This window comes from Cheilinus undulatus, linkage group 19 (assembly GCF_018320785.1).
Source record: "Cheilinus undulatus linkage group 19, ASM1832078v1, whole genome shotgun sequence".
NCBI classification, from domain to species: domain Eukaryota; kingdom Metazoa; phylum Chordata; class Actinopteri; order Labriformes; family Labridae; genus Cheilinus; species Cheilinus undulatus.
This window is the reverse complement of record NC_054883.1, coordinates 27,705,400-27,719,219: the sequence shown is the minus strand read 5'-3', so window position 1 is coordinate 27,719,219 and position 13,820 is coordinate 27,705,400. Positions and strand designations below refer to the sequence as shown.

The 13,820-nt window shown below is 40.6% G+C and overlaps 1 protein-coding gene across 9 annotated transcripts in view; it reads left to right on the top strand.

Annotated features, from left to right (window-relative positions):
* ntng1a (netrin g1a) overlaps positions 1-13,820 on the top strand; it is a 201,558-nt gene that overhangs the window by 177,932 nt on the left and 9,806 nt on the right. For 2 of the 9 annotated variants that reach the window (XM_041814494.1, XM_041814495.1), the window contains exons 6-8: positions 260-304; positions 1,278-1,337; positions 7,923-8,057. The exons of 1 other annotated variant lie outside the window; for it this stretch is intronic. In XM_041814494.1, the coding sequence (XP_041670428.1) occupies positions 260-304; positions 1,278-1,337; positions 7,923-8,057 (240 nt within the window). The remainder of the gene's footprint in view (positions 1-259; positions 305-1,277; positions 1,338-7,922; positions 8,058-13,820) is intronic. 6 more of the 9 variants (XM_041814496.1, XM_041814497.1, XM_041814500.1 and 3 more) reach the window with 6 other exon arrangements.

Below are 13,820 nucleotides of genomic sequence, written 5' to 3'. Positions count from 1 at the left end.
CCCATGGAAGTCGCACAAATGACATATGACGTCTCTCCAATGGGTCTCTGGATGCATCTCTTTGCTCGTCCATGTCAGCCCTGCCCCCATTGTATCTGCTGTTTCCTGATTTACAGATATGCTGGACATGTTCGTGTCTCCAGTTGTGTGTGTCCACCACCACGTAGTCCCCCTCCCCTCCCCACTTCTATAGACTTTATGTAAAGTGCATCACACAAATGCACATGAATAACTGATGGTTTCTCTCAATTGCACGCAGTTCGGCCGAATGTGTCATCGCTAGGTGTCGCTAACCGAAAAGAAGGTAGGCACCTGTAAAGATATGCAACATTGATGTTTGATTTTGGCTGGTGAGAGGTATTTGTGGAGGGTTAAACAAAAAAAAGACCCTGTGGTAGCTTATAGTATATATGGGTAATCTTAGATATTTCCTGGCATATAAAAAAAATAGTCCTTAGTGTATATTTTGCTCATGATAAGGTGTTTTGATTCCTTCAGTGTCTTCATGAGGCACAAATGTTGCAGCAGCAGCTGAATCTGTGCACTATAACATACACATTTTAATTATGTGTAGAGCTAGGCATCCTCAGCCCCGTCTTAGGAGGAAAAACAGCAGAGGTTTCATGGTGCTTTTTATGCAGATTGATGTTAACTTGAGCTCAGCTTAATCCATGGTGCACACATGATGTGCAGAAACAACACTCCGCTCTGTGTTTCCATGACTGCAGCCAAGCGCACACAGCGACTGTGTCAAGGGGCTTATGTGGCCCAGCACAATGGCAGAGGCTGGGCCTATTATTCCTTTTTCCCACTGTTTGTTTTATGACCGGAAAGGAATGGAGGGATTGATGTGTTCACTGCGAGCCAGCTCCTTACCCACGCTCCTCTGCACAGATTTAGAAGGTGAAAATTGTTGGCTGGCCTCCGCTGAGCTGGAGAGCAGTTTGTCAGGGGATAGTTTCTGTCTGGGGAAACATACACACAAGCTCGGAATTACACAAAGCACTTGTTAATGAAATGAGGCACAAAAGAAGGACCATAATATTAGGATTGTTCGCCATCTAAGGCGTGTGTAACAGATGCTGCTGCAGGCAGCCAACTCCATTTGGCAATGTCACTCTTTATTTCCCAAAGCCATCATTCATCATTATGTTTCTTTTTTTTACTGTTACATTTTTGATTAACTATGATGCTTAGTGATTCTCTGACATTACATGTTCTGTTGTTTAATCGATATATCATGTTTTTTTTGTTTGTTTCTTCTTTAATTTGTCTAGTAGCTCCTCAGGTTGCGTTGTCCACTGCCCCCTCTGTCCACGTTGCAAACAGCAAGCGAGGTAGGAGCTCTGGATTCATACATTGCCCCCCTTCCACCCAGATTAAACCCTTTCTGTCTGAACTGTTTCTGTTAAACTGTAAGCCCCCTAACCCTTGCACCACTAAACCGATGTTAGAGCTACGTATATCTGCAGCTCAGTGCTCCAGGATTCACCCATCTATTTCTAAACACTGTAAAAGTCCCCTGAATCGTATCTTTGTCAGTACAACTAAAGTGGTTGCATGAGATTTGGACTATTTTAAGGGAACGTGTTTCCAAGTCTGGAGACTTTTTATTCCCCATGCGTGCATGATTTATGACCTTAGCCTATTTCTGAACCGCAGAGATTATTTGTCTTCTGAGAGTATGTCTGCCAGAGTGGGGCATAATATAAAGGGTCTTACTTACACTTGGACGGGATTTTCTGCTTTAGGTGAAAGGTAGAGCGGACTATACTCGCCGTTCCTTCATTTTCTTGGCAGACAGAGAGATTTGACCTCAATACACATCCTTAATAACCACAATCCTTTGGACCAAAGCCCCATCCGCCAATCACCCCTAGATCTGTTCGCATCTTTCTGTCCGAGGGGCTGCCAGCGAGGCTTAAGGGTCACATCTGTCTGTGCTGTGACACTCGGTGTCAATGGTCACTCAGCGTGGCATACTGATCCTCACTCAGAGAGCCAAGCCGGGGCTGCATCCCTCCCATCCCGCCCCCCTCAGGCCAGAGCTGCCAGTGAGTATCCCAGACAGCAGCGTGGGCCTCTGCAGCTTGTCTACAACTCCATATCTCTAATTTAGCATGACATTACAGTATTACGTAGCACTCTCTCTGAACTACAACTCGCACTGCGCTCCACTGCCTCCACAAGAAATGGGACTGTGTCGTGTATGGTGTCCTGACAAACAACTGTCCAGCTACATCAGAGGTATTTGTTGGATGACTTAAGGGTTCTGCAGATTTAGAAGCTGTCATGTATTTCATCACAGAGTTTCATCCGTACACAGATTACTCAGACAATTCTAACACTTCCAGACTCATCCCTGAGTGAAAGCTTCATCTCATCCATGGTTTGACCTGCTTCATGCTGTGGTGTGTTTCTGATGTGACCGTGTCTCTGTGCTTTCATTATGGAATCTTCCTCGCCTCACGTCGTGGTGTGTTTGAAGTGATGTGACCTCTCTGAGTCGTATTAACGCAGTGCTTTTTATGAGGTTTTTCTAACTCTGGCTGTTTCCATGCCAGACTAATCATAACTGACCCTCCTGCTCATTTTCCTTCTCCTCCTTCATGATGCAGACTCCATTTTTAACCCTGCATGCCATGGCGCCTCGCTCAAATACCTGCTAACATCACTGTCGCAGCACTTGCAAAACTGCAACAATTTCAACACTCCCTACCGCGTCTCTCTCTTTTCTTTCTCTCTTCCCCTTCTTTTCCTCTCTTTCCCTGCTCTCTCTCCTTCACACTTCCCCTCTTTTTGCAAGACTGCGAATGCTTCGGCCACTCCAACCGATGCAGCTACATCGAGCTGCTAAACACCGTCATTTGCGTGAGCTGTAAGCACAACACTAGGGGGCAGCACTGCCAGCTATGCAAGCTGGGCTTCTACCGCAATGCCTCTGCAGAACTGGACGATGAAAATGTTTGCATAGGTTAGTCCCCACTGCCACCCAGCTTTCACACAAACACTTTCCTTGCCTCACCTCCTGTCTGATCGCCACCATGAGAAAGTGTCACTCGAAACACGTCACCACTTCATCGTCAATACACCCATCTGCCTCCATGTTTTTAAGTGGTCTCCATTGCGTCCTCTTTTGCTTCTTCTGCTTTAGCACAATGCTGTCACTCATTACTATCACAGTGTGTTTTAAAAAGGACAAATAAAAGCATCAAAAAAATAGTTATTCTTAAGATATGGACTGCTGTAGGCTTGTACAGTATAGCAATGATCAAAGTTATTTTCTAGTTGCTTATTAGGACTCTGCAGTTGGCTTCTAGGTTCGGAGTAGTATTTACAGTTTGAATATGGTACAGTGGTTTCAAGCTGCGTGCTTCTCGACTTGAAAAGATTATAGTCTGCTGGCCTATATTTCTTTTTCCTGATTGTTATAGCTTGTGTTTGATTTTGTATGCCACAGATTGTTTGGAGCCTATTGTTTATATTCACAGATATGTTGCATGTTTAACCAGTTTTTTAGACAGTGCTGTCACAAGGCATCAGAGCATTAGCTGCTAGCCGTAGACTGTTACAGCCTATTCATAACTGTTTGCATGCAAACCACTTGCTTGTAATAATTATGGTGGAATTACTTTTGGAATTAGCTGCTTTGAATTTTTTTCATTAATGTAGAACAAGAGAGAAATAGCTCCAGTTCAACAACTGGTTTTATTTGCTAGCTTGTGTTACTTTTCTATGTTACAGGTGTGCATTAGCTGCTTTATTACTGCTGTATGTTACAGCAGGGTATCAGGTGCTAGCTTGTATTAGTATGTTTCAGGTGGGCATCAGCTGCTAGCTTACTGTAGTATGTTCTAGTTGCGCATTAGCTGCTAGCTTATATTACTTCTGTATGTAACAGTTGGACATAATCTACAATGTTGTATAACTGTAGTATGTTACATCTGGGCAAAATTTGCTAGTTTCTATTACTGTAGTATTTTAAAACAGGGCAGAAGCTGCTCGTTTATAGTACTGTAGTATGTTTGAGCTGGGAACTAGCTGCTGACTTGTTTTAGCTACTGTACTATGTTACAGCAGGTTAGCTTGCATAACTGTAGTATGTTACAGTTGGGCATGATCTACAATTGTATCTCTGTTGTCTGCTGCATCTGGGCAGAATCTACTAGTTTTTATTACTGTATAATAAGCGACTATCTTATATTACTGTAGTATGTTTCGTTTGGACAAAAGCTGCTACTGAAGTACGACATGTTTGGGTATTAGCAGCTGGCTTGTATTACTGTTAGTATGATGCATAGAGGCATAATCTGCTAGTTGTATTACTGTATGTTACAGCAGGGTATAAACTGCCAGTTTGTTTTACTGTAGTATGTTCCATTTGGACATTAGCTGCTAGCTTGTATCACTAGAGTAGCCTATGTTATATTTGGGCATTAGCTGCTAGCTTGTATGGCTGCATTTTGGTACAGCAGGGCAACAGCTGCTAGATTGTATTACTGTAGTGTGTTTTGCTGCATTCAATTGTACTCGGAACTCGGATAAATCCGACCTCCCAATCGGAAAAGTGCAATAGAACGGCCCTTGAGCTCGGGACTCTGCCTCGGGAATTCAGGTAGGATCCAAGCAGCCTGAGTCGGTCAGAATTACGTAGCAACATGGCGTCACACACTGTGACAGTCACTTTCTCCTCAACTTTTACTTTTAAAGATTTATTTTTGGGCATTTTTGTGCCTTTATTAGATAGAGGAGGACAGTGGATAGAGTCGGAAACAGGGTCAAGAGTGGGGGAGAGGCATGCAGTGAAGGGCCTCAGGCTGGATTCGAACCCGGGCTGCCCGTGTACATGGGGAGCGCTTTTAACCACTAGGCCACCTGCTCCCCTCAACTTTAACTTTCATGTGTCGTCTAATTTCGTATTTGTGTTACTACAGTACAGGCCTCTGCACAGCTCGCTTTGATGCCTGTGTAAGTTCAATGATGCATGCAGGATTCCCCTATCTGGTGCGTTCAAGTCATACTTACAGCATATGACATTTCTCTTTCTCTCTTTCCCTCAAGTAGCTAATATATTTCCCCAGCAGTAATTTTTGATCCTCGAAAACATCAAAACAAACATCAGCTTTCTGCGGCTGGCCATGTTTTCCAAGGAAGTCGGAATTTTCGACCCAGATTTTTCCAAGTTCCAAGTACAATTGAACGCCGCATTATATTTGGGCATTAGCTGTTAGCTTGTATTTTAAAGCAGGGCATTAGCTGCTAGCTTGCAATACTGTGATATGTTACGGCAGGGCATAATCTGCTAGTGTTTTGTATTTACAGCATATTGTATGATATATATGTAATGTAATATATGTAATATGTTCTATCTTGCCATTAGTTTGTATCATTGAAGTATGTTCTGGCTGAACATTTAGCAGCTAGCCTGTATTAGTGTGGTCTGTTAGAGCTGTCCATAAGCTGCTAGCCTATATTACCATAGCATGTTACAGCAGGGCATCAGCTGATACCTTGCATTACTGTAGTATGTTTAATTTGAGAATTGCCTGCTAGCTTGCATTTCTGCAGTAAGCTATGTTACATTTGGGTATAAGCTGCTAGCTTGCATCACTGTAGTATGATACAGCAGGGCGTTAGTTGCTAGCTTGCATTACTGTTGCATGTTAGATTTGGGCATAGGCTTCTAGCTTGTATTACTGTACTATTTTACAATTTGGCATAAGCTCCTTGCTTGTAATACTGGAGTATGTTACAGTTGAGTATTAGCTGCTAGCTTGAATTATTGTAGAAAGTGATGTTTGGGCAAAAGCTGCTAGCTTGTGTTACTGAAGTATGTAACATTTGGGCATAAGCTGCTAGCTTGTATTACTGTAGTTTGTTACAGCAGGGCATGCGTTGGCAGCTGTTATTACGTTAGTATGCTACAGCTGGGCATTGGCTGCTAGATTGCACTACTGTTGTATGTTATATTTGGGCATAAGCTGCTACTTTGTATTACTGTACTATGTTACAGTTGGGCATAAGCTGCTAGCTTGTACTTCTGTAGCATGTTACATCTGGGCATCATCTGCTAGCTTGTTTTACTGTAGTATGTTTCATTTTGGCATAAGTGGCTAGCTTTTAGCCTATTACTGTAATATGTTACATTTGGGAATGTTCTGCTAGCTTTCTTCAATGTTGTATATTTCATCTGGACATCAGAGCTGGCATAGTGGGTTGTTATAGCTGGGTCTCAGCAACTGGCTTATTTTAGTAGAGTATGTTATCAGCTGCTAGCTTGGTATAGTGAAGTAGGCTAATTTATAGCTAGGCATCATCTGCCAGCTAGATCGATCCAATCTTAATGATCAAAACTGATGATTGATTTGGAGACAGATAAAGAATAAAGTGCTTGAAAATATTGTTTCATTAGGTAATATATTAGCCCTTTAGGTTTATATTGCAGCAGACAAGCTTGTTTGTACGCTTGCAAAGTTAGATGGGAAGATTTACACAAAGTGATCATATGCTTTGTTTAGCTTGTAGCATGAAGAATAGATACAGTTAATCCGTGATTGATTCATACATATTACTGTTTTAATTCTGCTAATTGAAGCTACATGCACATATAGGAGTGGTGTAGTTTGAGCATCTAGCTATCTGAGTATTTATTGGTGTATAATTTCACACAGTTAACTGATATGTATTCTACATGAAGATAGTGCAAGCCTCTGCAGTAATTATGTCAAATTTTAACAGCCATTTCCATCTGGTGTTTGTTATTTTGTGTATGACCTTTACACAGGCATTCATACACAGCATCATCTGTTTCATATGAGTACAAATGTGTAAAAATTGCATTTATTTGGTTCCTGCGGCAGTGGTATTGTTCTCTGTTGGATTTTCTTTTTTAGCCAGCATTTGGAGTGTGAGTTCACACACTCGATGGCAGGTGTGTTTGTGCGTCCTGAGGGGAGAGTCTGACAGGAAACAAGAGTTCTGAGAGAAATGTCAAAGTGAAGTCACACCGCCAGTCACAGGTGCCACACCAGTGCATATGTCACATACATGAAGTGGCCTCAGGAGCGGCAGCTGAATAACGTCACAGAGGCTTTACCTCACACCCGCTCCCGTCACCTCCCCTCCCCCGTTTGTCACTAGCCGTCACCTCCGTCCTCCTGCCTGACCCGCTGATGTTACTCGAGCGCAGCCACATGCAGCCGGCACGGCGGCAGAAGGCGCGATGTGACGGTCAGAGCTGTCAAAATAGGTGTCACTTGGGCCACAGAGTGTTCGAGAAGCAGAAGGTCAGCTGAGCGTAGGACACAAGAGACTGGACTGGTTATTATGTTTAAAGAGAAGGATTCTTTTTGAGATTTTCTGTTACAGACAATGATGTACAAAGGATGAAGGAAGACTTTGAGAACTTTAAAGAGCATATTACTACAATGCCCATTTCAATGTACTGTCATTCCTCTGAAACCTTCACATTCTCTTTGTCTCTGTTTCCATCCTCCATCACATCTCCAGCTGTCTCATCTTTCCTCCTCTCTCTGTCTCCTTCTGTATGAATGAATCAGATATTAATTAGTTAAGCATGTGCAGATAAGCTCACTTTGTTCATCTTAAATCAAAGCTACAGAAAATGCTTTGCATATTTGCTCATTGCATATTATATAACAGCCAGCTAAATGTTTTAATAATTACAAATATGCTGTAATGATTACATGCATCTATAATCAGCATCATTCTTCTCTCATTCTTTCCCATTACAGTTGAAATGGTAGCATTTTTTCTGTATGAGTCTTTAAAAATTGCCACATTTTTGATTAATTAAGCAGCTTGTGCTTGTCATAATGAAGCTAGAGGAATGTGGTGCACACAGGAGTCAAAGTGCCGCCCTGTTTCCAGCCTGTGTGTATGTGTTTGTCTTGTTTTTCCAGAGTGTAATTGTAATCCCTTTGGCTCAGTCAGTGATCGCTGTAATGGCACAGGATTTTGTATATGTAAGGAGGGCACTACAGGGCCCAAGTGTCAGGAGTGTCTACCCGGATATTTGTGGGACGATGGCTGCAAATGTAAGTAAAAAACCACGACCCTCCCTTCGCAGCTCCCGACTCTCCCCCTTCTCCTCTCTCTCTCTTTATCTCTGATGTCTCTTCTCCTTTTTTCTCTCTTTGATTCCTGAGCTTTGGCTGGAAGAATGTGCTGCACATGTGCCCAGCTGCCTTTACAAACATATAACAAGAGCTAACACAATACAATACACTATCTTAACCTGCATTTCACATTTGCTGCGGCTGCGTTAACAATGTCACCTCAGCAGGTGCCCTACAGCTCGAATAGAGAGGAATCAGAGGCATGGCAGGATGCATGCTGCTAGGTAACTCGGTTATCCAGCCGTGTCGCACACCAACAAAAACCACAGCTGAGTCAATATTGACTGCTTGACAGGCTGCCTGCAATCTGTTTGAGTAGCCATCATGCCCTCACTGCTCACAGCAGGACAAAGTCATCCAACGCTAACATTTTCTAACACAGAATGCAGGTCATTTTCAGTTCCAGATCATTTATTACTGTCCACTGTTTATATTTCCCTCCGGTCATTTAACAAAGCATGCCCTGTGTGGTCATTTTGTTTCAAATGTCACCAATTTTTCATGTTTTTTTCCAGTCAAACTTCAGTGACAAACCTACGGGAGGCAGCCATGATCAAGTGCCCACCTGTAGATGAAACATTTTGACTCTTTGACAGCTAAAGAAAGAGCAAAACCACATTGCAAAATATTATGTGGCAGAATTTTTTAACAATGCACTCAGAGTTGGGTCATGGATTATTTTGCCTTTTTAAGCACAGACTTTGCAATTGTGAGAGACCATGATTGCTGCTAATTGGCTTAACTTACCAATAATGACTTATTTTAGTCAAATTGTTTAAATATGTGCAACAGATATGCTTTATAAGGTCAGACTGCACAATCTTTTTGTCTGTTACAATATTCATTGTGTTATATTAGGCGATCACAGAGCCATATATTTGTGCATTTGTACTTGATGGAACAATATGACAAGACTACACGCTAGTACCTGATGATTCACCATGGCTGATGTGACAGTGCTGGGAGGAAGAGGGGTTGGACACCAGAAAAGATGACTATAAGAAAAATGCTTTATTTACTTTTCTGTGTTTGTTTGTTAAGCCAAACATTGATGACTGATATGCTACCTAATACTAAGGTGCACCAGGTTTATCAAGTGCAGTTAGCTCTAGGACAACTCCAAGTAAGTTCATCAGAGCAGCAGTCAGATTTTGAAGCTCTCAGTTTGAAAAGCTCTAGTAAATGTAAACAAGCTAAATCATTTGAAAGTTACATCAGATTTATATCATATTATCTAAAAGTATTGTAAGACAGTCTTGCTGCAGAACACCTCTCTCAGATGCCAGTTATGCAGATCACTGCTGTCAGACACGAGCACTGTCAAGAGGGGAAAACAGAAAAAACTTTCAAAATAAAATCTGATTAAACTTTCATTTAGGGTAAAGTTAAGGTTTAAAGTTAAGGTTAGGACACCAAAAGTAAAAAAAAAAAAAAAAAATTTAAACCTGACCTGCAAAATCTTTTTTCACAAAGTGTTTAATTTAGCCAACTTCTGCCAATGGTCTGCTTACAGAAAAAAAAGCTTGTCCTTCATGAAAAAAACGCTTAGAAGTCAACATAGCTACAGCTATCACAGCTAAGGCTAATGTGGCTTACATATCTACTTTACCTGCTAAGCTTTCACTGCTAAATTAGCTTCAACAATGCTTGCTAAATCTTTTGTTGCTAAAGCTAAAGTTGCTTAAGCAAATATTGCTTAAGCCTATGTTGCTACCTATGCTCACATAGTAACATTAATTATGTAGCAAGAATAGCTGCAGAATCTTTCATAATGTAGCTAAAGCTAATTGAACCACAGTCTGTGTAACTGCTTGTAAAATGGGAAATGTGTTGTACTGGCAAAAACTCTAGCACAGCTAATACAGCTAAAGCAAACACAGCCAAGGCTAATGTGGCATACTACATTAGCTGCTTTACCTAAAACAGCTTACCTTCCTATGTTAGTTTTAACTATGTTTGCTTATGCTTACCTTACTTTAGCTAAGGCTGCATAAGCTAATCTTGTTAAAGCTACTGTTGGCTCATGTAGTAACGCTGACTATGTAGCTAGCGTAGCTGTTTAAGCTGTTTAAGTTTTAATTGTGCTAATTAAGCTAATAGAGCCACAGTCTGTGTTTCTACTTGTAAAAACATTGTACCTGCTAATTACTTCACTGCCATCCTGACGGTGGTGGTGCATCTCTCATTAGTTGTCTTTAATAGGGGTGCCTGAGGGCTGCTGTCTGCAGCCAACCCCCACCCTTTGTTTGTCTGCCACCCTTGCAGTGTCTCAGCAGTAATCTTAACTCTGGCTAATATAGTTCTGGTTAGGGTCAGGGTTAGAGGTTCCTCCATGCTAACATAGTTGTCTAACTTAAGAGGTTACAACATGATGAAATTAATCTAAGGAAGTGAGTTAAAAATTAACATTATTCTCTTGATTTCTCAGTCTAAATCACAGGTTGTGATTTAGACTTATAACAGAGAAAGGGCTTCCTGTAGAAGCTTCTTTTAGCTGTTTTCTTCATCAGTACTTTAAAAGATCCATCATAAATGACAATAAGACTGCTGAATGAGTAAATAAGGGAAGTTTGAAGGGGGAAAAATAAATCAAAGAGTAAAACAGTTTGTAAAAGTCATCTAATGCAAAGTGATTGAATATAATTCCATCGACTAAAGTGGCTGTCAGTGCTGCAAATGCCTGCATTACACACTTGCAACTTTTTATGCAGAGAGACTACCAAATGCTTATCTTACAGTCAGATGTATTGGGATTCATAATTCAAAATAACTTGAATAATTAGTTTATTTTAGACTACCTGACACAGATGGATGTTCATTAAAATGCACTGTTTTGACTAAAATATTCAGTGTGTGTCTAGTGTGAATTCTCTGTGTCAGACTGTCTACACAAAGGGGCAGAAGGTGGGGTCTGTTTGTCATGTGTGGGATTTTCTTTGAGAGTGATGAGCTATACAACAGGAGTATTTAAACATTTCCTCACTGAAAGTGTAAAATGGAGTGCAAATAAGCCAAACAGATGGAAGATCCAAACAAAGTTGGATCACAGGTGGATCAAGATTTTTATTTAGTCAGATTAAAAATAATTCTGTGGTTAGAACAACAAATAGATGTTGAAGTGAGAACTGTTTATATGATATCAAAACCTACTTCCAGTCAGCTTATTTAACTTTTTTCTCTAAATATTGGACTTTACAGGTTTAAGACAGCAATTTGTGTTGCTTGTGTGCTCTTCTACACACATTCAAACACAAATGGGCATACAAGTTCTTACTATGGATGGTGTACGGTATGCAGGAGTGATCAACAGCTCATCAAACTAGGGCCTAGTTGGCTTCAAGGTGCTGGAAGCAGCAGGAGTTCTTCCAGACAAAGTTTATGGAGAGATGAGCATCACAGAGGGGAGAGCAAGGGATATCTGAACACAGAGTGGAGCTTGGTTTTCCAGTGTAACCATAAGAAAATAGTTTTTATTTTTTAAACCCACATAAATCAGTAGAATTTATCCCATGATTTAACTCTAGTGAGAAAACAACCAAAATTTGCTCCCTCAGTGGTCTGAAAGCAACTTCAAGGTTTCATGCCTTTGCTCTTTAGGTTTTTACTATATTATTTAACAGGGTGAGTCATCCTGATCTTAAGTTATCAAAAAAACATGTAAGGCCAAAGTTAGCACCAGCTAGGATGGTAGGCACCGAGGCTTAACCAAGGAGCATCAGACAACACAGACTATAAACATGCAGCAGCTTTAAATCAGTGTTTAAATCAGTCTAAACTCAACCTCAGAAAGGTAAAAAAGACTACTCTGAAAAGTGCGAGCATGTTTGAAACATGTTTATAAGGGTTAAAGTCCAGACTTCAAGAGTACATGTTCCAGTCTACCATGCTGTTGTGAACTGACCCAGAATTAATGGATAAAGAAAGAACCTTAAGTGAAGAGATCCAACCGACAATATGAGAGCTGACTGAAGGTGTTCAGACCTCAGCTCTCAAGTTTTTTGTTGTAGGGCTTTCAGCCTTAAAATGTTAATCATAATGTGATTAAGGTACATAATTAACATTCAACATTCACAAATGAACTTTCTATAATCATCTTAATAGGTTTTATCCCCTTCAGGCACATAGCAGTTAAGCCATCATGGTGTCTTTCTGCCCCCAATAAGGACACAACAAGTCTCCTTTGCAAGTCTCATTTCACCTTAAAAAACCTTGCAGACAACACCGTGGACAAGTCAGAAGTAATGTCAAACATTTTAACTACTATTTTCTTTAGCTATTTTATTTCCTTTGCTGTTCTGATAAGGTTAAGCTAAAGCTCTCCTCATTTTCTTTTGTTTTTAAACAGAAGGTACAGTACCCTTAGTTTTAGACAGAACAAATTATCATCAATTGTTAGAACTTTTAAATCTAATTTATTTGAGTTATTAATGGATTAATTACATCATTAACCACAAATGTTGTCATTTAATGGACTGTACTTGGTTCAGCTTTAAGCTAGTTTACCTCTGCAGTCCCTTGGTAAGTCATAAAAGTCAAAGAATTACAAATTGTTGGTGTCTAGCCTAAACCTCTTGTCTCCAAAACCTCTACTTTTCCGGGAATGAAAGTATCACTGTATCTTTCCAACTAATTTAACACTAAATGGTCTCAGTCAGCATTTTTGGTCTCTTTTATTACTTTCATATTTGTCAAAACCCAGTGGCAGATGCAAAATGATGACCAATAGCACTGATTTATGGGGGGAAAAAATGAAAAATGGAGATTCAAGGTTTTGGCCCAACACCAGCAAAATGGCACATTGTTGAGAAAATTTCATTAAACCTTAAAAGGGTTACTCATTCAAAGAAAAGGGCAAATGCTATGACATCAACCAAGGATCATTGTACATCCATGAGTCATTTTGTACATGCACTCCTGCATATTTACTGCAAAATAAACACAAGATACTTGTGCCCAAGAAGGACTGAAAGGTTAAGCATTCAGTGAAGAAGTGGTGTTTCATTCAATTAGTCCCAAGATGGCTAGACACTGAGGTGTGGCCACTCAGAACTGACCCCCTCCAAGCTATAACCTCCATGTTAAATCACAGGGCCAATATGCTTCAGCTGGACATGGATTAAGTAGGTCTTATCTCATAAATCCAACAAAGCTATGACTGGCTCCTAGGCTCAACTTTACACTGAGTGCACCAAGTGTAGCATAGGACAGTCATCAGAGGTGGGTAGTAACGTGTTGCATTTACTCCGTTACATGTACTTGAGTAGGTTTTTTTTTTTAAATAAGACTTCTGAGAGTAGTTATTGTGCAGAGTACTTTTTACTCCTACTCCGTTACATTTGTGATGAAAAACTATACTTCTACTCTGTTACATTGGGCATGCACTGGTTGCTGCTTTTACTTATCTATAATTTATTTTCATGAATTATTTTTTTACACTCAGCTGAGCTCTCACAGCAGCGTGAGGTAAAATCCTCAGCACCACAGAGTAAATGGAGTGACCCCTCCCCCTTTACTATCAACAGTAGGATATAATGGCTAAAGATGTAATACCTGCGTCTCCTTCAGAGGAGCATGTTCATCCCTGGTCCAACATCGAGACTCTTTGCCTTTCAAACGACGAGGAACAACAGCCACATAATGTGCTGCCTACTGTGTCTACCTAAAACAGTGGAAATCTCAAGT